Source organism: Pituophis catenifer, unplaced genomic scaffold (assembly GCF_029215685.1).
Source record: "Pituophis catenifer annectens isolate HBS135680 unplaced genomic scaffold, rPitCat1.0.hap2 SCAF_6, whole genome shotgun sequence".
Classification (NCBI taxonomy): domain Eukaryota; kingdom Metazoa; phylum Chordata; class Lepidosauria; order Squamata; family Colubridae; genus Pituophis; species Pituophis catenifer.
The window spans coordinates 39,845,651-39,872,613 of NW_027256886.1; the positions used below are offsets into that span (position 1 = coordinate 39,845,651).

A 26,963-nucleotide genomic window follows, 5' to 3' on the forward strand; every position below is an offset into this window, starting at 1 on the left:
CAGACCCACTACTGCCCATCTGGTTTAATACTGATTACGTGTTAATATGGTAATATGATCAACATCCTTTAATATTTGAATGTACTTTAACATGAATCACTTCCCATAGAGACATGGAATTACCAGGCGTGGAGGGATGTTGCAAAAAAGATAATGCTCCAACACTGGAAGGACAGAGTAACCTCATTATTACCCACTGATTACACATATCATAGAATCAAAGGGTTGGAAGTGAGTCTGGAGGTCTTCTAGTCCAACCCTCTGCCCAAACATAGGATTGATGATGTGTGTTCACTTTCTGATTGTGACATGGTTATCTACTGATGCAGTGGAAATTCTAATTAATATTATTCCATGTTGTCAAAGCTTACTTATTTTTTGAGAAATTGGGCTGAATAGGTTCATTTATATATAAAAGCAAAAAGCAATAAAAAATTTAAAAAGGAGTTACCACAAAAAAATTCTAATGTGACCTCTTCTTGAAATTCAATTATCATGGGGTGGCATTAGCTTTGTTTACATACAGAATGTCCACAAAATAATTTACCTTCAAACAACAGTTTTGTAGCCAAAAGGAGTAAAAAAACCTAGTTCCTTAGCACATTTTATATTCATTTCAGGAATATTCTGGAACAATGTATTCAAGAATAAGAATAAAAAGCTCCCAGCAAAGGGGGTGTGGGGGGGAGAGAACAATTTCATTTGGTTTTCTAATTTCAGTATGGGAAAAAAATCATGACCCTATCCTTAATTTGCTATTTTGGGGGAGGAGGAAACTAAACCATTCTTGTTCTGCCCAAGAATTAGAGACTAAAATTTTCTATGCCTAATCATGGGGGTTGTAAAACAGGCAATTACATTAAAGGGAACTAATTTTAGTGATAAAAAATAAATTACAAGGTAGTTTCTGCTAAGATTTATACACAGAGCAATTTCTGAACTGATTTCTGTATGCATGTGAATGAAAAAATGGAATATGGATGAGCTGCATACAAGCAGTTTGCTCACTGATTAGCTTGGAAAAGCTAAAAGTCCATAATCCATTAAACTGGAACAAACTGAATGGGTTCACTCACAGAATCCACATAGTTGCATGTGTATAACTTGCTGTACTCACTGGGATAACGCCTTCAACATATAGCTGACTTCACGGTCATCTGCATTTTCTAGCAGCCTCAGAATAAATACATTGGCCAAGCTCTGTCCTTGGTCCTCCAACTCTTCCACTCGAAGAAGGCCTCGAGAAGCAGAATCAAATACTTGGTACTTGTCACTGAGGCAAATAATAAATAAAGGCTGGGTTACAGTTTTTTTTAAAATGGGACAGAGAAACAGACAGAATATACTTGTCAGAGATGAACCAGAATAAAATATTTCTCAAGATTAGAAGAATAAATGACTTAATCTCAATTATAAATTAAAGGGACCTGGACATAATAAGATCCCTCCTCTGTTGCAAGGTTCTCCTAGAGGGTTACTTCAATAAAAAGTAAGAATCGGATGACCTGGTTTATGACTGAATCCACAGCTTGGAAATAGCCCAATTCACTTTGTATTGCTTTGGGAGTTGGGGTTTGGTGGGGGAGGGTTTCCTGAGTCTAGGTGATTATTGGGAATATGGGAAATATATGCTGGTCATGTCATAATATAGAATTGATTTGATTTGCGGAAAGTGGTCCAATCTCCTATTTATGATATAGCTTCAAAAAATATAAAGCACCTATAATGCCTTTAAGTTCTTTGTTTTCTATTAGAATGGGATAACAGATTCAGCAATGTCTACGGCGATTCTCAGTCATCCAGGTCATGATTGTCCTAAAGGTGCTTTTTCAAAAAGCAACTGGACTTTCTGGTTTTTCTTTCAAGACGTTTCGCTTCTCATCCAAAAAGCTTCTTCAGCTCTGATTAAGCAGTGTTTGATCATGATCCAGCTAGGCCTGTTGGGACCTGATGGGGTGGGATGGTGGCAGTGGTGAAATCCTGCTGGTTCTGTCCGGCTCGCACAAGCTGGTAGCGCCGGTGGCGCGTGGTTTGGCGAACTGGTAGTGGGGCAGCCCGCATGTCATTACTTCCTGGTTTTAACCTTCTATGCATGCACAAAGCCTTCTGTGCATGCACAGAGGGTCAAAAATAGGATGTGACGATGGTGCGTGTGCACTTCTGAATCGGTAGAGAAGGTAAGTAGATTTCACCCCTGGATGATGGCATAGATAGGCAGGGGATGTTGCAGCGTTTTTGCACTTGGTCATAAGGAGGAAAGTTTGTGGGGGCACTGCAGAGGTTTTAACTTTGAAACCGGCTCATAAGCAGTCTGTTGTAACTTCAGATGGTTGCCAAGTGACCAGTCTTAAGTCAAGGACTACCTATATTCCATTTTCAACTCCTGGGTTATATCCAGCGTCTCAAACTAACCCATAACACAAAAGAAAAAAAAAAATACCAAAAGAAGCTGTTAGGAAATGATCTTACCTAACTTGTTGGGTTAGCAATATATAAACCATCAATATAGCTTTAAGACTGCTGTATTGCTGTATTGCATCATACTGTGTCCTGATTGGTTAGCTCTGTAGCCAATGTCCTTAAGAAGGAGCTAGAAACATGGTTTGTTTCTGTTTGATTCTTTTTGATGTTCTTTGCTGATCGTTACTGCTCTTTGCTGTGTTTGCTACTGTTTGCAACTGTTAATGTGTATGACTACAACGACTGGTAAGAAGACTTTGTTATTGGATTATCCCTGGACTATTGTTTTACTAACTACTGCTTTATCTGTGTATGACCTGGACTGTTTATTGGACTGTGCCTTATTACTATTTCCTGAAAGTAAACACAACTCAGTGTATCTCTGTGTTGGCTGTGTTATTTTGTAACTACTCTCAATCGCTTTCATGTGCACACCCTTGCTACTCAAGAGTTGCTCTGCGAATTCCTTAACAGAAGCCCCCAGCTCCCCAAACACAAAGCAGCTTGACTACCATCGTGACCCAAGGCCTGGAAGAACAATCAGGCTTTTAACAATTTGCAGAGAATCAGGAAACCAAGAGCAGTTCCAATCTCAAGGAGGGATATCATTCTAGAGAGCAAATTTGGTTAAAACAATAACAAGTGCTAAAAAGATTTGTCTAACACTTTATGCCTACAGCTAGGGCTGTAGTAACATGAGATCCTTTGTATGATAGACAGGGTCTAAAATATTACTGTTGTAAATAAACAATATATTAATATATTGTTATTGTTAGTAATTATTAATATATTAATAAACATTAATGACTAATGAAGAATAATTTCTCCCAGAATTGTTAAATTTGTCTAATTTGGACTTACCCATTAATTTGTCTGCACAGTACTAGTAAGTCGTTGAAAAGGAACAAGTAGATTTCTCTAAAGAGTTTCTTTGTACGTAGTGTACGGGATGTTTTAGGGCCATTCATCTGTTGAAGTTCTCCCTGTTTTAGCAGCCAGCGGGAATGAGAGATGATGGGCACAGACTAATGATGGAAAGAAAACAGAGATCATAATCAAGCAGAACTTACTGCTAAGAAAGGAAAGTTGTCCCCTTAAAACAAGGGCTAAGACCTTTGGGGCATTATGGTCCTTGAAGAAATTCAAGGGGCATAATAACAATAGGGTATAACAACATAATCAGAAGGGCTGAAAGTGTGATCTATCTGGAGGTTTTGTATTAAAAATCAGTTAGCTTCCAAATTTTAATAAGATGACTGTGGTCTTCATGGCTACAAAATGATACTAAAGGACTATTACTCATATCTACCCTAGAATGGATGGGACCAGTGGTGAAATCCAATTTTTTTTACTACCAGTTCTGTGGGCGTTGCTTGGTTGGCATGGCAGGGGAAGGATACTGCAAAATCTTCATTTCCACCTCACTCCAGGGGAAGGATATTGCAAAACCCCCATTCCCATCCCATTCTGGGACCAGCCAGAGGTGGTATTTGCCAGTTCTCCAAACTACTCAAAATTTCCACTACCGGTTCTCCAGAACCTGTCAGAACCTGCTGGATTTTACCCCTGGATGGGACCTATATTAACAAGAGTTACACTCTTTGAAGAGGTGAAATGCAGTGTCAGTTTTTAACATTGCTATTATTCATATTACCCTTTGTTAAAGATCTTTATAGTAAATGTGAAATAATGATATAGGATATAAGTTATATGGGATGTAGCCAACTAGCAGGGATAGTATCTGAAGTAGTATTGATCTGAACACGTAACAGGGACCTCTGGAAGATTTATGATTAGTCCATTTCCCTAGAATTTCACAATAGATTTTTAATTCCTCAAAATACATCCTGTATCTGTTGTTTGATTTATATTCCCTAATTCCTTCAGGAACTCAAAGCAGCATGAATTGCATTCCTTTCTCCAATATTTCCTTACAACAAAATAAAAAATAAAAAGAAGTGGACTTCTTTATATGACAGAAGACAAGATTTGAATCCTCAATACTCAATTCAGTATAAATGTTAACCATTTCACTCTAGCTAGTCCTTCTGCAATATAAGCCAAGAAAAGGAGATGTAAATAATGTTCTACTTAGTGAAAACTAGAACACTTGCATTCATGTTTTTTTCTCAAAATTCATCAGATCAGTTTATCTTCGTCAAGCAAAGACAGCCCCAAATCCTACTTTCCAGATAACCTGCTTCCATAAAATTCTGTATGTTCTTTAAAACCCAATTGTCTTCTCATCATGATTTACCAGTTTATATTTATACCTTGATCTTAAATTCCAATTTCTTCTGGATGCTGATCATCTGTTCTGTGCGGCTCATCTTTCTAACACCTTCATTACATGCCTTCACTATCTAAAAGAGAAAGATAATGAAACTTCAGAAATAGTGTTTCTTGTCCTAAGATCCTGCCTTGGAGCTTACACGGCAGTTAAAATGAAGGGGCCATTCTAACTTTTTATAACAGCAATAAACAAATATCACAGGGCAATCTAAGTACAGCAATACTTATATTAATTTATGGTTAGGCAAGTCCTTGTCTACTTGCCTTTACTATAATTGTAGGTGCATTTGCCAGCCCATGCACCATGCAGGAGTGGAGTGATATTGAAATTCCCTAAGGTCTTCTAAGGATTTCCTGTCACTCAAATTCTTCCCATTGTCATAATTTCATTTACTGGGAGAAGGTAATGGCAAATCTCTTCCATATTATTGTTAAACAAATAACATGGACATGTTCATGAGTCACCAGAAGTTGAGCTCAACTCAAGGGAAACTTTATTTTTCTTTTATTCATTTTTGATATTTTTATGTAAGAAATCTTAGAAACCTAGATTCTAGATTAAGAAACCTTTAAGAAACCTAGATTGGCTACAGATTGGTCAGTCTTTTTCACTGTGTAAATAGACTCATTTAAAAATATTCTCTGACTATATGACTTTAAACTATGGGCAAAGACATATAAAAATCTATAATGCCCCTAAAATTTAATGTTTCATTCAAACAGGATGGGCAAACTAACTCAATTGCACTAAAATATTTGGCTGTAAGACTTAATACTGTATGTTATTAAGATCCTGGCCCCAGTGATATTGAGGGCTAATCAAAAAATAATTTTTACTTGCTACATAACTTTTGGTATGTACCTGCCAATATGCTATGAACTGTTCAACATACTGGGATTCTGTCAAATTGCAAATTACAGTAGTTCTCATTAAACCAAGACAGAGTGCAGAGAAGAGAAACAAAGATGATTAGGGGACTGGAGGCTAAAACATATGAAGAACGGTTGCAGGAACCGTGTATGTCTAGTTTAATGAAAAGAAGGACTAGGGGTGACATGATAGCAGTGTTCCGATATCTCAGGGGTTGCCACAAAGACGAGGGAGTCAAGCTATTCTCCAAAGCACCTGAAGGCAGGACAAGAAGCAATGGGTGGAAACTAATCAAGGAGAGAAGCAACTTAGAACTAAGGAGAAATTTTCTGACAGAACAATCAGTGAAACAACTTGCCTCCAGAAGTTGCGAATGCTCCAACATTAGAAGTTTTTAAGAAGATGTTGGACAACCATTTGTCTGAAGTGGTGTAGGGTTTCCCTGCCTAGGCAGGGGGTTGGACTAGAAGACCTCCAAGGTCCCTTCCAACTCTGTTATTCTATTCTAAACCATGCCAAGTTCAGAATATGTAAGTTGGATGGCTAGATAAATTTGTTAAATAAATATACAGTTTTTATAGTGACCCAATCATATAACTGCCAGTAGTATATGCATATAACATCCACAATGTAAATAAAATATAAAATAATTCTACCAAATTTGAAATAGAGAAAGCATAGTTATATAAAATAACATGATGGCATCCAACTAATCAAAAGCTTTCCAAAAGAGCTCCATTTTAATTTGCTTTCATAATGCTAGCAAGATTGAGCCTCTTCTGGTCTCAGGCTTGTAATGCCTGAGATTTAACTAGGTTAATTCTAGTTAAAGAAAATTCTGGAGATACCCAGTGATACAATATAGGGCTCTATAAGTCAAAGCCAGTTATTTAATTGTACTGTGAAATTTACCGACAATCAAAGTAATGCCAGCAGCACAAGGGGAATGTGGTCCTAACATCTTAGCCAATGCATGATTGGTGTGTTTTGAACCAAGCACACTTTCCAAATGGTTTCTAAAAGCAGCTCATGTGGAGTAAATTGTAGCATTTCAATTGAATGGTGATAAGCACATGAGTCACTGTCATAAGGTACTCCCACTCCAGGTAAGGTCATAATTGGATTTTGTGTGTGGTAAAAATCACACAGTAGCTTATAACAAGTTTTAAATAGAAATAAGTGTTTAGCTTTTTATTTATTTGTATTTATTATTAGATTTTTATCCCGCCTTTATTACATAATAAGTAACTGAAGGCAGCAAATGTACCATACTCCATCCTCTTCCTATTTTCCACACAACCACCACCTTGTTAGGTGGATTGGGCTGAAAGTGTGTGACTGGCTCAAAGTAACCCACGTGGCTTTCATACCTAAGGCAGGACTAGAATTCAGATTCTCCTAGTTTCTAGACCAGCACTTTCCCCACTTGACCAAACTGGTTGCCTATATGTGTAGACCATATGTATACCTGGATGGACTAGACCGGAGGCAGAGTTGTCATCCTCCATGACCATACTTCACTTCTTATCAGACACCAGTTCAGTTTAATAGTAAAATTTGTAGTTTGGCCTAGCCCAAAAATATGCATTTAGTCAGAAAGGACACATGCTCAGGGGATTCCTAAAATGGAGTTCGAATGAAATGAAACACTTTAAAAAATATATGTCATGACTCAACAATTTTGGGATCATAAAAGTAACTCTGCACTTCTAGATGCAAATCTGACCTATTAACAGTCTTTGAATGGTGGCAGCTAATTAAATTAACTGCTCTCCATGGATTTTTATCACCTTCAAGTGTTTGACAAAAGCTTTGGATCTGAAAGTCTGAATCCGAATTCCTCAGAAAACGCATTTCCTCTAAAGATCCTCACAGGTGTGTCAATGCATCACTAATCAACTCCTGTTTAGACACTTGCTTAAATTGTTTTCTAAAGGAAGTGAATTTTATAAAAAATACTGCATCAGACATTTTCCTGGCTTTCAGTTCATTAAAAACTGCATTTGCCTAAAAAAGAAACTGAAAAACCTAAACAAGCTTACTATTTCCAGTTCCTTGTGAGCCTCAAGAGCAGTGATTTCACGTTCAGATTTTTCTTCCACTTTCTTCAGTATATTCTGCACAAAGACCAGGGAAAATGTTATTAACTTGCTTTATAGAAACCGTATACATTATTCTAATACAATAGGATATTTTTAATAGGGATTTTCTTTAAGTGTCCCAATTCCAGATCAAATATTGTCTGTCTGTCTGTCTGTACATATGTATATACTGTATGTATTGTTAAGTTGATATTATTGTTGAACAATACTACTTGAATACACATGTAAGACTTTGGTGCTAATTTAGTACAGATCTATTCACAGCCTAATACCTGTAAATGTTTCTTATTGGCTTTTCATTTCCCATTTGAATGTTGTCATCTCCTTCACAGGTGGCACCCACATAAGAATGAAAAGAAGAATATAAATTTATTGTACCTGTACCAGCAGCTTCAGCCTAGTGATCCTTTGGAAAGGCAAAATCAAGAAAGATGAGAAAGGCAGGCCTTTGCATTTTGGATCCAGTTCCAATTGTAAGATCACCTCCCGGAAAGCTGGCTTGTCTTGGCTGCCGAAACAGACAGATTGAGAGAGGTATTTGTTATTTCCTTTTGTTTTAAACCTGTAGGAGTAACTGATCTGCTCTGTTATTCTTTTAATCTATGGCACTACCTTTCTCAATACTCCTGGCCTTTGGTTTGGGTCTTGTTTTGAAAATTGTGGTGCAAAAAATATTAGCACTCTGAACGTTGGTTTATGGTTGAGTCTATTTATAGTATTGGGGAACGGAAAAATAGACTTTTTATGTGCAAGCAAAAGTAATGGCTTCTCTTGTGTAACATATACAGACTTAGCTGCCTATGCTGTGTGTGGGGGTGTATGTGAATGGAGAGTGTGTCCAAGCAGTTGAGTCAGAGACTTAATTATACATTTTTACACAGTCAGATTATTGTGGTATGGTGAAGCGCATATAGTCATAGAAGACAGCTTTCTATAAGGTGCTTTGACCGAAGGAAATCTTGCTGGAAATATCGACATGAAGAATGCACCTGACTCAGATGGGAAGCTTACACTGAAAGGCATAGTCTGTCAGTGATATGGCTACTGTCATTCAATGGTACATAAAAGCAGCTCACAATATTTATTTTATGTTGCAAGGAAGCTCATGTTATTGGATTCCTCACAGCCAAGAAAAGGCAGCATTGTAAGGGGACTTTGTGTTCATAATGAACTACAAGAGAGGGAAGCCTCTGGAATAAAAAGATGAAATCTAAATTACTGGTTTAAGGCCAAAGCGCAAAACAGCTCTTTCCAGTTAGGGCTGCATTTGGTATGTCACAGGCTAGAATCCAAAAAATAGCAGGTGGACCAGGAGAAAAATTTAATTTAATTTAATTTATGTTTTAATGTAAGTAAAACTAAGTACAGATAAGCCTTTATTCCTCAATCGTATATTTACTAATTTCCTTCCTCATTCACATTTAAAATTATAGTTTGATAACAATTTGGACATCTCTGAAAGCTGCATACCAGGCTATCAGGGATTTTTTATTGACCACTTCTGGTTTATAGGTTCAAACAGGCTGCGTCATCATCATTGGAAGACAGTTGAGGCAAACCCTAAACTCTGGTTCAAGCAAACCCTGGGCCTGGTGAGATCCAGATGAGCCACCAATTTATTTATTTATTTATTTTTGAAAGAAGAGAAGGGATGGATGGAAAAACCACAGGCTAAATTGGGCCTTGGAATTGGAACAGGAATAGAATTATGCAACACATATACAAAAAGAAGCACATTAAGTGGAACATCCATTATAACAATAGCTTTTCTTTGAAAGTTTTCCCACAGACTTTATATCCCTGATTTGTTGCTTAATTCTCGGTTATGAAGCAACTTCAAATGGAGTCATTGTAAAAAAAAATAATAATCAGAGAATGCACTACTTCTCATCTAATTACAATTGATCTTTTTAAATGATTTGCACTGTCATTCAATGTTTTGACCAGAAGTGATGCAAGAAGGGATAAAGTCCCACAACACCCTGCTTACCACACTTAACTACCTTAGTCCACTTTCTTTCCAGTGGTACTAATTCCTGAATTTATCTTTCCTATGCAAAAACTGTTCTCAAAACAAGAATAACATCACAGTTCTCTAATACTGTTCCCTACTATTAAATACTTGTTAAGGAGCAATTTAACCTTGAATCACAGGAATAAATTTTAGTCAGAATGGCAGTAACAGATGTTTGCTTGTATAGATAGTCCTCAACTTAAGACCATTCAAAATTGCAATGGGGCTGAATGAAAGGACTTAACAACCCCTGCCTGAAGTTGTAGCTGCTGCAGCACCCACACAAATATCTTAACAAAATTCAGGCACTTGGCAATTCACCGTCCCTAATGACCAACCCATAAGGACCCCTCACCTATCTTCCCCCCATCCCACCCTGCTGGGTCCCCGCAGACCTTGGGCTGCACAAATGGTGTTGAGGAAGGAGAGCAGGTTGTTCTGCCCCTCTGTCTCCCTAGGCCATGAAGCACTGTCCTGGAAGCAGGCAAAATTTTGAGTGGCCACAATTTATTAACCCTCCTCTGGAACTCAATTTACTTAATTTCTGAAATACAAAACCATCTTTACTGAATATATTTGGTACAGAGGACTTTAGCATGAATCACAATGAGTAATTCAATTTTTAACTGTAAATGTTAACTGTAAATATGATTCTGATATTTGATATGATTCTGATATGATTTTCTTAAATGACTTTGGTAAAAATGTTCCTGCCCTTATCAGGATACATCTTGGTTCAAGGATAGCAAGGTACTGTAATTATTAGGGAACCTACAAGCTGTATTTTTATTGTTATTTTTATGTATGTGCTCACAATTGTTAGTTCACTTCTTACTATAAAGAAGATTTTTTTCTAAAAGACTAGAGTTATCTAGTCTTTGGTCTGTTCCAACATTCTGAACCAATCTTCATTAACCTAGTAAAATCAGATGTGTTATCAAGTCACAAAAAGGCTCACAATGAAAAGGATCTTGTAATTTTATGGGCGCACCGCTTAAAAGAGATTCTGTCCTTCCATCAATACTGTAGGTATGAAGAAAAGATATCCTGCCAAAATTAAAGGAGGGCAAGGAGATGCACTCCCCTCCCCCCACCTGCCTTTAATTATCTGTTATAAAAATTGTGCCATGGAGACTGAGGGACAGAACAACGCCCAAAGGTAATATTCCTCTTTCTGACCAGGTACATGTCTTTTTGTCTTTTATTCTGGTATGAAATGAATCACATGTTTAGCACTTAATTATTTGTTTGTAATTGCGGAGACAATTACATCGGCAGAACTGATAGGTGTTTGGCTTTCAGAATAAAGGAGCATATTCTGAAATGGGTCCAAACAGCCTTGAGTAATCCAACAACAACAGCAAATCATGGCCATAAAATGCCTTCTTCGGCTATTGTGAGACACTTACTATCTAGCCCCTGTTGTGTGTGCAGAAACGCCTTTATGTCAATCTACGCCTCCCATGGGCATAAGCAGGGGTGGGTTCTACTTACCTTTATTACCGGTTCGCAACGGGGCCGTGCACACTCGCTTCGCTTGCGCGCTCTTCTGCGCATGCGCAGAAGGATTTTGATGACATCGGGCTCGGTGGTCGGAGCTTCCTGCCAGTTTTACTACCGGTTCTATATAACCGGTGTGAACCGGGGGCAACCCACCACTGGGCATAAGGCTTGCCATTGGTTGTTTTCCTGCATACATTATAGGTTTAATTAATGCTCTTGCTAGATCTTATATTTGAGGTTGATTTTAACCATGTTATTGTAATATTGGTACTGATGAGTCAATACGAAATGCTTGCATCTACCTCTGTTCGTCTTTTGGCTGTATTGTTTAACTTAATTATACATTGAATACAGACATGAGTTCCTAAAACCTGAGGAAAATAAATTCCCCCTGTGAGCTAACTATTAAGATCCTGAAGGTTATCCTTTTGCTGTGCTGGAGTTAAATTGTTTCATTAGCAAAGCCATGCTTGAGAAATTACACTCACAGAAGTTGCTTGTATGCTCTTTCCTGGTAGGTCTGGTTCGACACATAAGTGACATATACTGAGAAGTAGCTAACAGAATGCTGATGGACGATGTCGCAGACATCAGAGATTACAATGTTCTCTTCTACTCGTTTCTCAAGATCTAAGAGAAATCTAAACGAGAAATCAAAAATTAATCATTCAAATAAATATAAAAAAGAAACATACAGTCAACAAAGAGAGAAAGCAAGGATTGCAATAGAATCTTCAGTTTGTGTTTTGCTTCAATTCTTTCCAGCAAGAAGCATAGAAAGTTGTAAAACATAGACTCTAAAATATTTTCATTTTTATTTGCCTTGCTTGTTTTATACCACATCTGAGCCATGTGAGTATTATATTTGAAACAGTGGTGGGATTCAAGTAATTTAACAACTGGTTCTCTGCCCTAATGATTTCTTCCAACAACCAGTGTTCCAAACTGCTCAGAAAGTTAACAACCAGTTCTCCTGAAGTGGTGCGAACTGGCTGAATCCCACCACTGATTTGAAAGTTCATTATTTTAAAAAAATATTATTCAGTGCAAACTAACACATGACTATCTAGTCATTTTCACTTTATCAGATAAATAAGTTTAAGTAACTTATTACAAAATGTGAGCAATATATACTGATGGTACAATTTTCAAGCTGAGACAAACTAACCCCTAGACAGATTGTGGAAAAATAAGGTGACAGGAATTTAGTGAAAGATTGTTTTTGTTTTTTTAATTAATGAACTATTCTTGACACTATTCTCTGTAAATTAAAGATTTTTGCCCTCATTTCATGGGTAGGGAGAATAGCATACATACATGACCACATACCCATGGCTAGATCTCTGATTCCCAGGAAGAGTTGTAGCTGTATAATGAGGAGTAATATAATCCTATTATATATATGTGTGTGCGTGTGTGTGTGTGTGCGTGTGTGTGTGTGTGTGTGTGTGTGTGTGTGTGCGTGTGTGCAGGAATTAACTAATGTACATTATGACTGGTATTCACATAACGACTGCAGTAAAAATCTGGTAAATACATAGAGAGAAAGCCAGAAAATTTAATAGTTCGAATTCATTCTGAAACATTGCTACTCTGGAATTATTTATGTCATATGAATCTAACCCTTGACAAATGAGAGACCTATCTAACCCGACATTGTTTTTCCACAATGTTCAACTGAAAAGACACACTGTGTTTAATTCTAGAGATAATATATGGGATAAACAGGGCTATTCTTAAACACATTGCCCCTCTGACAGTGCCTGCAGGAGGAGTTCAAAAAGGAGCAGGACTGTGGAAATAAGCAGTGAGGTTCCAACTGTCATGGTGACATCCATAATTTCCACAACCTACTAAGTTCACACTTTCCTATAGCAGCAAGAAAGTGGACTCGTCTGATGCAGTTTTTATTTAAATGGCTGCTTCTGATGCAAAAGATATAAGATTTAGCAATCTTACCATTTCAGAGAGGCAATTTTGAACAATACTGTACATTTTACTAACGCTATTAATGATCACCATCTGTCCCTTTCAGAGAAGATGAGGAAGTTTCTACCCATGATAACAATAATTTAAGGATTTACCGTTCACTGACTGCCATGACATCCAGAACATTGGAGAAGAGGATGTGAGCCTCTGAGGGATGCAAAATCTTTTTCAGTCGATCATTTTCCATGAAATGACATATCAATAAATTCAAACTTTTGTAGTATGAGGCTTCTGAAGTGACCAGTTCAAACATAGCCTGTAGGAGAATTCCAAAACTATATTATGAAATCATGGTTCCGTACCCTCCATTATTGTTAATTAACTTAGTTTTATCAGAGGGACAGGGTGAAATTTAACCAATCTCTGAATATACAGTATATTTGATTTACTACCATGTCAGCTGCTTCAGAAGAATATAAAGTAATGGAAAATACATATATAAAAAGCCCATATAATGGCTGACAAAATGAGAGCTTGCTAGGATGGTTTATGCACACTGGAATAAATATGTAGATTCTAAAGACTGCTATTCTGGTCCAGTGATTGGCATGCACCGCGGTGGTGCAGTGGTTAGAGTATAGTACTGCAGTCTGCTTCTGCTGACTGCCTGCAATTTGGCAGTCCAAATCTCATGATGCTCAAGGTTGACTCAGCTTTCCATCCTTCCAAAGTCGGTAAATGAGGACCCAGATTGTTGGGGGCAATATGCTGACTCTGTAAATGGCTTAGAGAGGGCTGTAAAGCACTTGAAGCAGTATATAAGTCTAAGTGCTATTGCTATCTACACTTATAGCCAGTCCCATAGACTTCAATAGCCGTTCATCTATGAAACAGAACATCTTGTTGGGAACTTTTAAGCAGTTGAATCAAAGTCTGTAGATATAAAAGAGCAATGGATTTTTTCTTACAACCTGAAAATATTTTCTAAATCAGATATTATAGTCTTAGGATGCAAAGCTTCCATTGTTTAGTGTTTTTCATCACACTTTAAATAGAAAAAAATGTCACTGTGTGAATTGATGAGAATTACATGGGTTTTAATTGAAAGGGAAAGGGGAGTGACAACAGTGTTGTAACAGTGAAAAAAACACAGCTTATGAAAAGAAGCTGTATGAAACAGACTGAAGATAAACATTCCATTTCAGCATTATTGCCAGCTTTTAATTATCATGGATTCACATAAAGCAAATAGTTCCTTAATTACCTAGTATGGGGATTCTGTTTCATAACAGAATAGACAAAATGAAGCAGCAAAACATCTGAGAGACAAAGCAAAGAAGATTGGTCATAATTGGGGAAGTTTCACCAAGCTACCCTTTTCAGAAAATTATTTAAATATATACGTCACATTTCTTTAACACTTCAAATACATTTAAGTAAAATTCTGAAATGGATAGCAAGAATGGAAGGTGTCTTGATTTACTCCAGCACAACCATCCTAAATAATTGGTACTGAACTGAAACATGAGGCTTTCTCCCTTTCTGAATACCATTAAAACATTCCCCTTTATTTAATTACCTCATTGTGTTAGTTATACATTGATGGGAATCATATTTTCCCAATATAGCTGGACAGTTACATCTATCTATCTATCTATCTATCTATCTATCTATCTATCTATCTATCTATCTATCATCTATCAAATTCACATCTCATGAGAAGTGACTTTGGGGTGTGTATAATGGTCAAGAAAAATAATACATGCATAAAAATAACATTTAAAATAGAAAAATCAACATTAGAAATGGACATAATTAAAAATAAATATATATACAAACCAGTGGTGGGTTGCCCCCGGTTCACACAGGTTCTATAGAACCGGTAGTAAAACCGGTGGGAGGCTCCGCCCACCGACCCTGGTATCAGCAAAACGCTTCTGCGCATGCACAGAAGAGCGCACGCGCGTGTGAGGGAAATGAGCACACACGCATGGCCCCACTGTGAACCAGTAGTAAAGGTAAATAGAATCCACCCCGATACAAACCCTAAACAGAGAAAGTGGAATAGTGGAACCATGTAAACAAATATCTAGTTCCCTAGGACCTCCAGGCCTGATGGTAAAACCAAGTCTTGAGGGACTTCCAGAACATCAAAAGAGATAGAGCTAATTTAATGTTGGAAAAGGAGGGATGTTCCCTAAGGCAGGTACCACAGCACAGAAGGCCTATTGCTTTGGACCCATCAAACATAGGTTCTTGGCTGATGGTGTCAGCAGCATGCCCTTTCTGCCTAATAGGATGGGTTAATATAATTGGAGAGAGGTGGTTCCCACCCAGTTCCGTGCCATGAAGGTCTTTAAAAGTGAAAACCAGCTCCTTGAATTGAACTGAAAAGCAAACTGTTCTGCAAATCACAGAACAGAGCAGAGGTTTATATATGCTGCCCTAGCAGCACACATAACTGTCTGCATACTGCATTCTGCACCAGCAGAAGTTTCTGAATACTCTTCAAGGACAGCCTCATGCAGTAGTTACAATAGTCCCATTCTAGGGTGACTGGGGCATGAGCTGAAGCTGTACAAAGGCCTTCCTAGGCATGACAGTAAGGCCCCAAACCCAGAGCCACTTAGTTTTATCAGAATTAAAGCTTAAGTAGGTTCTTCTCTTCCAGATCCTCAGAGCCTCCAGATACCTGGATAAGACATTCACAGTATTGCTTAATTTACAGGGGCCGAGATGCATAGTTGGGCATCATCAGTGTACTGATGATTTCTCACCTCTTGGCAATGAATAAGCTCGCTCAGCAGCCTCATGTGCACATACTCATATTTTCATATAATCTTTTTTAGATGTAGTTATTATATTACACTGTCTTAGTACACATAAATAATCCTACTTGATTCAGATAAAGGTTGCATATAGTTACATGTTGAAAGGAAAAGTTATTTATTTACAATGCACTGCTGCTCATGGGTTGCATATCCAAACATGAAGATACATCTGCATTCTATTGTAAATAGTCAATAACTAGAACTGAATCAAAACAGAAGTCTTGCTCCCAGCAATGAAACTACCAGTACAGGATGGCAAGGCAAGAAATAATGGCCTAGTTTCTATGGCAACAGGGATGCATTCCCTCTTTCCCCTCCAATCACACAGAAAGCAACTCAAAATCTTTGTTAACATTCAATGACAGTGTCAAACAGCTAAATATAATTGCCTATATGACACTTGTCATCATTATATTCTGTAGTTGAGAAATGCACTATGTATAACCACACATTGAAAAAATGTTGGAATGCCAAAACTGGCACAAAACTTAACAATATTTCAAAAAGATTTTAAATTGCAATTATCAATTTACCCTAAAAATTTCAGTCATGATTGTGATTTTTAAGTTTAGTGCACTGATGATGTTACCTAGTTTGGTAACAAAACATCTGCAAGAAAACCAACAAGGTCAAAGAGTACCAAGCACATCACAATTTTTTTTGTTTTAGTATTATTTATTAGATATGTGTGTTGCTCATCTTGTCTAGAGGCTACTCTAGAATTATAAATTATTATAGAATTTTATATATCACATGTGGAGTTTTGTAAGCCACTCAGAACAACATTTAGCATGTAAAAATGTTAACAGTCATCAGCTGCACTGAACCACAAACTAACCACCTTTTAATGTTGGTAAATGTGTGAACTTAATCATATGATTTAGGAGTATTGCATAGCATCTTATGCAAACCCAAACCATTAAAATATATATTTTTTTAAAATCATGGTTAACTATGGGTAACATGTTATATAAACTAGCTTCTTACATAATTGCATAGTTATGAAACAAACTGTAGAACTTTTAATTCCAATGTTAGCAGTATATATGCCTCTAAAAATATTCCAGTGAGGTAAAAGAAATCCATCACCTCCCTTGAAGTAAAGATTAACACTAGGATAAAAAGCCAATATATGAGGTCAGAGTATGACAGGTATATTCTTAAGTAAGATTTAATAAAATCTATTCAGATTTTCAGAAGAGGATTAAATATACCCTCCTGGCATGGTCCCTAGGGCAGAATACTGATAAGAAATTTAAATGTAATTGGTTGGAATCATTGCAAAAATATTTTCACATGCTAGTAATTAAATTGTAAATTCATGTAATTGTTAGGTGGCTTTTCAAACCATCTCCATTATAGTCACATTCTTGGTCATTTCCTCCTTGTCAGCATGGTACAAGAACCTAAGTAACATCTCTTTGAGCATGTCTTCCTATTTTTTGCATCATTAAATCACTCCTGTTTAGCGCAAGGATGTCCTGGTGATTCATGTTTTTTTTGTACTTGATGCTCAACAGATGTCTAGATAATTAAATTAGTATCCATCAGTGATATAGTCATTTTTATCATTATTCAATAATGTTTCTCACCTTACTTATGTTGATCTAAAATAATTCAACCTGCTACAGTGTGCACTTATTGTCACTGGCAGTTAGCCTAATTTCAAGTCATAATTTCCTCTTATTTATTTATTTATTTATTTATTTATTTATTTATTTATTTGTCATATTTCTATGCCACCCACTCTAGTCTTATGCCCAACCTGTTTGGCAAGTCCTTAAAAAGCAAATATATATATATATATATATGCAATTTTCAGATAGTATTTTAACAGGCATTTGTCTATTTATGTGATACCAATAAACCCTGGCATAATTTCAAAGGAACATATTAGTTTTCTAAGCAATTTCTTCTTCCATGATAGAAACAGAATATACTTTCCAACTGCTTTCTTTTCACTTGTGACTTCTTTTGGAATTAAATGAATTAAATAAGGGCTGATCCCCACCTTACTGGAAACAGTGCTTACATGTACGTGGACCCAAGGAAAACACCAGGCAAGAAAGAGTCAAGTAACTTTAAAATACAGGTGCAAAAATGATGTACAGGTAGTCCTTGAGTTATAACAGCAATTGGGACCAGGATTGCCATTGCTAACCAATGCAGCTGTAAAGGGCAACATCACATGACCACATCACTTACTGACAGCAATCCCAGGCAGTCCTGTTAGCCATCATAACTCAAGACATATGAATTTTTTAATTAGGAAGAGGTGTAAAGTTACAGGTATGGAACTTGGGGGTGATGCAGTGATACCAGTGGTGGGGAGAGGCCAAGAGAGTGTCTGAGATGACTGAGATATGCTATACAGAAGTCATAGGAGGCCAGGAGAGGCTGGCACAAATCATATGTGAGAATTATAGGAGGCCAGGAAAGAGCCAGCAGAGGTTATGTATCAACAGGGAGATGCTGTGGGAGAAAATAAAAATAGGAGCAATTTATTGGGGTGACTTGCAACTTTCCCTGCCAGCTTCCCCACTGAATTTGATTGTGGGAAGGGGGCAGGGAAGGTTGCAAATGGTGATCACATGGCCATGGCTATCTGCAACACTGGAGTTGCAAGCCAGGCACACTGGCACCCGGATTGCAATCGTGTGACTTCAGGAATGCTCTGATGCCTGGAACTTTGAGGGCTGGTCCCCTGTCCATTTTTTCAGCACCCATGCCTTTGAACAGTTGCTGGAGGAATGGCCCTAAACTGAAGACCATTTGTATGGGGTGGGGTTCTTGATTAATTCAATCACTCCAAAGCAGATCTTCAAGCCTACATTTTGCTTGTTATATCAAATCGTTCATAGCACTTAAAATAAGACAAAGTGGAACTTTAATGAAGGGGAAAAAAACCTTCTCACCCCATTTCTCACTTCCTGTCTCTCAGTGCCGGATTAAAAACAACAAAAAGAGAAAATATGTATTGCAAATCACTGATTACAGCTTGACTGGAAACTAACATCTATCACATATGTCCCCATATTTGTAGAGATAAATTAAGACAAGAGCAGAAAAAGCAACAACAAAAAGTAGGATTAAAGCAGAGCAAATATTGAAACCGCTGCATATGTGCAGGTTCTTGTAAGGAGTCCAGGACAGTCTGGATCATAGGGAAGAAACAGTGATGGGATCTGATTGAGGGCAATAAAGAAAAAGTCCCATCCTGCTTGTCTTGAATCGCTGGCGGCTCCCGTTCAGATTCATAATTAAAGATAGTTAGGTGGTTCTTTTTCTTAGACGCTACCACCCAATGTGTTTCTATATGGTATTACAAACTACTATTTATACCTGTGTCTTTCTTGTAAAAACAACAACAACAAAGACTTTCCGGTAATGGTTAAGAGACTATCCTGGGCAAAGCAAACACAGATCTCCACCTATCATGCTTCTAAGCAAGGCCTAGGGCCCTTCCCATCATTCCCAGTCTAGCAAGTCTAGGAAATGTCCAGAAGACAATTTAATTCCTTCTCACTGATATCCTCTGAGAAAGCTTCCACCACTACATTTTAGCTGCCACTGCAGTAAAGCTAACTCTCAAGGTTTGTTTCTCATTGTTCCCTGAGCATATAATCACAGTTCTATGCTCTGTATTAAAATAGTCTCTCCTGACTCATTTCAGAATTGCCATAATCTTCCCCGTTTTTATTTGGTAGATTATGTAGAGTTATTATTTAAAGAGAATAGAGTTCTTCAAATCCCAATCTTGATGACTTTGTGGCACATTCATAAATTGTCTTTGCAACAACACAGATAAGGTTTCCCATGCCTTCAAATGATGGATGTGTAAAGGTATCATTGTCCCTGTTTAGTCACATCTTATCTGACGAAGGCTGGAATAACGCATATAATGGGGAATACTAATGAAAACAACATCCTTGTATTTTCTATAATATCTTTGCTGTTTTTATATATATTATCCAGTCTTTTTGCAAGATTTGATCTTGATATACACTTTTCTTTACTTATATTAGTTTAACTTTAATTTCAGAATGGCATGCAATATTTGAACACTATTCGCAAATGGAAAGAAACTGCAATAGGGCAAACCATTCCTAAGCATTAGGCACAAGCTATGTAAATTAAATTATATTTTTGCTCAGACCTGGTCACACTCTGTGATTATAAAAAAAAAAGTAGCATGCTTCATTTTTTAATGCAAGACAGTTTGTGCAGGGGAGAAAGCAGGAGACCGTGAGTTTTACTCCTTTCTTAGAGACCACTGGATGAATTTAGGCCAGTCAATCTCTCTGAGCTCTAGGCAGAAGGCAATAGCAAACCACTTGCAAAAATATTTGGAACTGACTCTTTTGTGCAAGCACAACAAATGTTTTTCATATCTCCCAGATTCTGAACTTGAACTAGCTGAACATTGCTAACCAGAATATTACATTTAATGGAAAATATAAAGCCAAGTATGGAAAGTCCTCAGTTTACGATCACAATTGAGGCCAAAATTTCTGTTGCAAAGTGAAATATTTGTTAAGTAAGTTTTGCCCCATTTTATGACCTTTCTTGCCACAGTTGTTAAATGAATCACTGCAATTGTTATTACAGTAACACTGTGGTTAAGTGAATCTGGCTTCTCCATTGACTTTGCTTGTCAGAAGGTTGCAAAAAGTGATTACACAACCCTGGGACAACCCTGTCATAAATGAGTCAGTTGCCAAGCATCTGAAGTTTGATCATGTGACCATGGGGATCTGCAATGGTTGTACATGTGAAAAACAATCATGTCACTTTTTCCAGTGTCACTGTAACTTCAAATAATCACTAGATAAACTGTTTTAAGTCAAGGACTACCTGTACTGAAGGACAGAGCCAGTACTGACTGAGGGCTTCTCATTATTCCTACAGCTCTTCAACTAACTTTAGAAGTTATTAAATCAGCATAACTCTGAGATGTCATTGATGTGTAGTTGATTTGAAGATTATGGTGAAATTGACAATATGACTGGCAATAAGGTCCACTAAAATCAGGTGGACTTGATACTAAAAAGCTCACTCTGTCTTTATGCCTTTTGAAAGAAGGCTATCTGGGATTAATTTTATGGGCAGTGGGAAATGAATAGTTAAATCTTACACATTATACATAAATCAGCAAGAGTGGGGTATCTAATATGGAATAAAATTCTATTTATAACAGAGATCTTGGCTTCCGCAATAAATTAAAGCTATAACAAGTCTATTCTCAATCATAACATAATTTTAAAAATTACGTAAGAGTGACCTAAATTCAATATCCAGAAATAATGAACAATTTTTAGCGTTTTTAAAGGATAAAAATGTGCTGGTATGTATTAATCACGATGGTACAGATTCTCATGATGTGCAATTCAGAGCCCAATAATCATATTCCAAGACTTTGCTACACTAAACTATGAATGCATTTGTGCAAGAAAATAAAAAGATCATGCTAAGAAAGAACAATGATTGAAAAATCCACAATATATGATTTTAGAATGTATAATATTATATTCAACTTCTAGAGATGGTTTTCTAACACTGGTGTCTCTTAATTTCTCTACTCAGTAGTCCCCAACCTTTGCAGCTTGGCAGTCTGGCTTGGGGTGTGTGTGTGAGGAAACCGGACTGTGTATGTAGCTGGACTTGTACAAGTCGAGCTGCATGTGCGTGTACAAGCGCATTGGCCTGCTGCTCATGCAGCCCAGTTACAAATAGGCCACAATGCGGTAGTGGGCCACAGGCTGGGGTTTTGGAACCCTGCTGTACTGGAATCAATAATTCCTAAAGTGTTTGTTTTTTTGTTTCTCCCAGCTTTATTATTTTTATAAATAAATAAATCCTAATGTTAGTTTTTATCAAACTACTCAGGCTCTGATTTTTGCAATTCCCTGGGTTTTTCTAAAACTTCTTTGCAAAATAGGAAGGTACGTTGTGTCAATGGATCAGCATTTTAGTAATACGTTATATATTTTAGTTAAAAGATCATCAACAATGTAACATTCAAGGTTTTAAAATGCTTTGGGGTGATTGACCTTCAATGACGTCTACTGTTGAATTTGTCAATCCATCCCAGTAAATCCTTCTTTAATTAGCAGATTTTTCTCTTTTAAAAACAACCTGAGCCTGGACTATGACCTCTACACATTGATGTTACTTATTCACTAGCAGCTCACTCCTGATGGAACAGCTAGAGCCAAGGCTGAGCAGGATCAGAATGTTCTTTAATATATATATATTTTAAGGGAAAAAAATGAAATTAGTTCAAAATTACATAAAGAAGTAAACATTCTAGTAATGTTGATATTACCTCTTGAAGCTTGATTTCATCTGGCTGGAGAATATTCAGAACACCACTGCTTCTGATTTCTGGAAGATCTTGCCATAAATTGAACCTTGAGGTAGAATTCCTGAGCAAGTTAATCTGGGGGACAGTTTTGTTTTCTAACACATTTGCAGTTTCAGTTTCTGTTGGTGACTCTTCAGTAGTTGAGCCTTCTTCAGTATCTGTCTGGGAATCCTGCAGCCGCCTGGTTTCAATCTCATGACGTGTGGATTTATCCCGATATTCTTGATATAACAGACCTAGAAAGTCAGAGAATGCATAGACTGTTACTGAATTAACCCCATATTGCCTGTGAAATGAAGATGTTTCAGAATTTTCCCTCATGAGACAAATCCAGAAGTAGAAATAACCAAATTGTAGGCACCATATAAAAAAACCAATATAACTTGAGATAATTGTAGGGCAGTGTACTGCTGAGTGCTTCTATGGACTGAGACTATAGGCTCATGGCCATATCAATTTGCTCTTCCTTCATCCCTGAGACTGGAGGAAACTGCCTCAGAGTTTATATTGATACACTCATGGTCAGCCTTTAATATGTCTCAATTATGAAACTGGGCACTGAACGAGGCAATTTAATGTGAGATAAGTTTCAGAGCATGAACACTGGTTTCCTCTTTGTAAATTTCCCTTTTCCTTCTTTCCCCCAACAATTTCACCTACCAGCAAGAAAATCATTTACCTACTCTCTGAAATGTGTGTGTTTGGGGATGGGTGAAGCCATATTTAACTGGGAGTAACAGATAAACCTTTTTCTTTATTCTCTCTTGGATTTGTTTTTTCTGCCATTTCTTTTCCTTTTTTTTCTGTTGTTTTTATGTTTTTTAAATTGTTTCTTGTTTTTAAATGTTTTTAACAATTTGTAAACTGCCCAGAGTCATTGGCAGTCAGGTGGCATATAAATCTAATAAATAATTATTATATACACCAAAGCTGCCAGTTCTTAGTTGGTGTTGGTCTTCATACACATTGAGTTCTTCCCAAAAACCTAGAATAGCGCAATATATTAGTGTTGTATATGTGCAAATCCAGGCAGTATGGCCTTTTGTAATTGACAAGAGGGAAATTTTGTCTATTTTCAAATTTTCTAAGCGTCATCCAAGATTTTTTGGTATAATACCCAGTGTACTGATAAACACTGGAACCTCAAAGCCACTTTATGCCATAATCTTTCAACTTCAATTGTCCCAATCTTAATACTTTGTGATCTTCTCCAATTCTTATTTTCTATTCTGCTATCTTTTGATAGTAGAATAGAACTATTCTATTGATTACCTGCACTTTCTTCTTTTCTACCACAGTTAAATCTGGTGTGTTATAGGCCAAGAGTTTATCAGTTTGTATTCAGAAATCACATGGTATTTTAACTTGACTACTTTTTCAACTATATGTTGCCACCAATTTTCCTTTACTGGCACATGGTAATTTTTACAGATGTTCCAGTGAATCATTTTGCTGACTGTGTTTGTTGTTATTTATAATCAGTTGAGATCTTGCACAAGCTGAGTATATGAACTGCTATTTCTTCTGCTTCTTTGGACAATCTGCACTTTGAATAATTTGATGATTTTTCAATTCTGGCTTTGATTCAATTATTTTGAATAACTTGCTCTTGAACAACCAAAATCAAGTCTTCTGTTTCTTCTTTTTTAATGTTCCACTTACCAGGTGTTATCTTTATCCACGTTTCACTCAATCTTTTGTCGAAATTGACCATGTAATGCTTTTTCTTGCCAGCATTCTGTTCTTTATTATATTATTTCAATATTCAGCTTTTATCTTTAAATAATCAGCCAATGCATGCTGTTCTTCTTTGACTGTATTTTGACTTGAAGTAAATCTTTGCCTCCATTTCTGCAAAGCAGGTATAATCTAACAATATTACTATGAAGTTGTAATGCATAATAAATAGTCACTAGTTTTCTTGTTTTTTCGTCCGAACTGTTTGTTCAGTTCAGTTTGTGTCCAGTTAATAATTCCAGCAGTGTATAATATCAAAAATATGTCCTAGGTATTGATGGCTTTGATGATGTTTCCATCAATTTTGTCTTTACCAATTATCTTTGGATGTCTAAAATGTTATTTATCACATTTTAACTGATTCATGCTTCATGTTATCCAACTGTAAAATGCCCAGACAGGCTTCATCCTGATGGCTCCTGATGGTTTGGCCATTTGACATTTCAAATCCATTACTGTTTGTGATTTTACCTTGATTTATTTTCCTGAAACACATTTCTCTAGGCCAAATCCATTGCTACATCAGTGCTAAAAATTCTTAGGATATTTGTCAATGACTAAATTTCAATTTCTGATTTTTCATAAAGCTATAGGTCCATATAAAGCAAATTATTTTTATTTATTTATTTTATTTTATTTATTTATTTTTGTTGTTTAATGGCCAAGATTTTTTTTCCTTCAAAATAACTGAAATTGGGATCATAGCAATGATAAATAAGAAGGGTGATAATGAGTCACATGGAAGATGCTTCTCCTATTGTTGATAAGCTCACATTTTTCATTTTCAGCCACCAATTCTGTCTTCCATTGCTTCATTATTTTTTCTATAAATATTCTAATGTTTTTACTGACACCACCTGTTTTCAAACATTTGATGGTCCAACTATGTGGTAATTAATCAAACAGTGTTTTTATAATGAATCCAGACTATATGTAAATTGGTTTTTTGCCTTTTGCGATGCTCCAAAACAATTTTATCAATCAGAAGTTGATCTTTTCTATCTCTGTATTTCCTTTTATTTCATTTCTTTTCTACTAGGATTTGAAATATTGTAATATTGTTATTTTCTTCAAAATCAGGGATGTCAAACTGGCAGCCCACAGGCCAGATAAGTCAAGTGCAAGTTATGCCCACCCCAACTCAGCAAAGGGGAAAAACATTGTGATACATCACGTGATGGCAATGTGACGCTGTGAGTTTGACACCCGTGTTCTAAATAATCTCAGGTGCTGACTGCTATTATGTCCACGAATAATTTATATATTTTAGGCAAGCATGTTATTGGCCTATAATTTTCTGATAGATAATTTTCTGTCTTTTTGCTGGGTTGTTTTGAATTAGCTTTGCCAGCTACTAACCAATTTCTGATGTCTCCTTTATGCAATACTTCATTAAGCTGTTTAGTTATAATTGAATGTAAGTTGTCAGATATTTGAGCCAAAAGCCATGCAATTGATCATGTCTAGAAGATGTCCAGTTTTTAAACTTTTTCACTCCATTTTAACCACTTCTGCTATTATTAGTTTTTCCATTTGATTTTGACTAAATTCATCTTTAATTCTTTTATCCATCCAGCAAATGTCATGTCTGCAAAGAAGCTGAAGAAATAGTGGACCATCTAGTTAACCATTGCAAGAAGAATGCATAAATTGAATACAAACAATGGCATGCCAAAGTAGCAACAATGGTGCATTGGGACATCTGCAAAAAAATACCATTTGCCTGCAAGCAAGAACTGGTGGGACCAACAAAATAGACAAAGTAATAGAAAACGATGAAGTTGAAGTGTTCTGCGACTATAGAATTCAAACAGACTATTATCTGCCACCTAATACCCTAAACCTAAAACCGTCAATATGAAAAACGAAAAAGTCTGGAAATTATTATTAAGAGGGAGCTGAGTCACTATAGTGGTGAATGCCTCCTTGGGTGAGGGGCTGGTATACCCTGCTTTGAAGGAGGAGTTAATGTACCCCCTCTTTAAGAAGCCACTACTTGGCCTGGGAATTTTTGATAACTACTGGCTGGTCTCCGTACTTTTATTCTGGGGGAAGATTGCTCAGAGGGTAAAGGGTCTGGAGTTAATATACAGTCACCATGCTTTATTGAATAAAAAGTGGTTGGATTTGTAAGAAACACAGAAAGAAAAGGAATAAAAAGTAAATTACAGCTTAGAATATTATATGAATCCCATTTCAGGATGTGCATGAATGAAAGACAGCAGATAAAACAGAAATAAGCTTATAACATTTGATTTGGGAAATGGAATTTGGTGCACCATTTTCTATTAAGTATTTTGAATTAGGTTTAGAATATTTCCAAACAGTCCTCCTCTCTTATGTACAAAGGATTTGTAACTGTTACTAAGCAATACACACCAACATCCAAAACTACTTTACTTCTGTATGATTTCCAATAAAGTTACAATTTTATTCTTTGTAATTACTTCTCTAATTGCACCATTCTTACTCTTATATAAAAGATAATTTATTTTCCTGGCACAGAATAGGACTAGGGATGAAACTTCCACTCTCCATAAAGTGGCTAATGGAATTATTTAAATAACATAATAGGTGAAACACAACAGTATTTTATTTCCATCTATCAAATTCAAATGCAATCTGACCTAGAATTACACAGTCACATGAAGAGAAATTATATAGTGAAAAGTTTTTAACATCTCATAATTCCAAAGGCGTGAAGAAATTCAGTAATATTAGTTGTTTTCTGCTCTTCAGAGCAAAATATGAAATAAAACTGAAACAAAATCATTACATTAAAAAAACCAAAATTAATCATTACTATTTAAATATGGCAAAACTACTTAAAAATCTATCATGAGCAATTCAGGTTTTACTG

The 26,963-nt window shown here is 36.5% G+C and overlaps 1 protein-coding gene across 1 annotated transcript in view; it reads right to left on the reverse strand.

Moving 5' to 3' along the window:
* NGEF (neuronal guanine nucleotide exchange factor) overlaps window positions 1-26,963 on the reverse strand; it is a 53,242-nt gene that overhangs the window by 6,116 nt on the left and 20,163 nt on the right. Inside the window, exons 5-12 of the mRNA XM_070945427.1 lie at window positions 22,328-22,602; window positions 13,327-13,487; window positions 11,731-11,883; window positions 8,104-8,233; window positions 7,666-7,740; window positions 4,734-4,823; window positions 3,322-3,485; window positions 1,118-1,273 (exon numbers count right to left, since the gene is read on the reverse strand). Of these exons, the coding sequence (XP_070801528.1) occupies window positions 1,118-1,273; window positions 3,322-3,485; window positions 4,734-4,823; window positions 7,666-7,740; window positions 8,104-8,233; window positions 11,731-11,883; window positions 13,327-13,487; window positions 22,328-22,602 (1,204 nt within the window). The remainder of the gene's footprint in view (window positions 1-1,117; window positions 1,274-3,321; window positions 3,486-4,733; window positions 4,824-7,665; window positions 7,741-8,103; window positions 8,234-11,730; window positions 11,884-13,326; window positions 13,488-22,327; window positions 22,603-26,963) is intronic.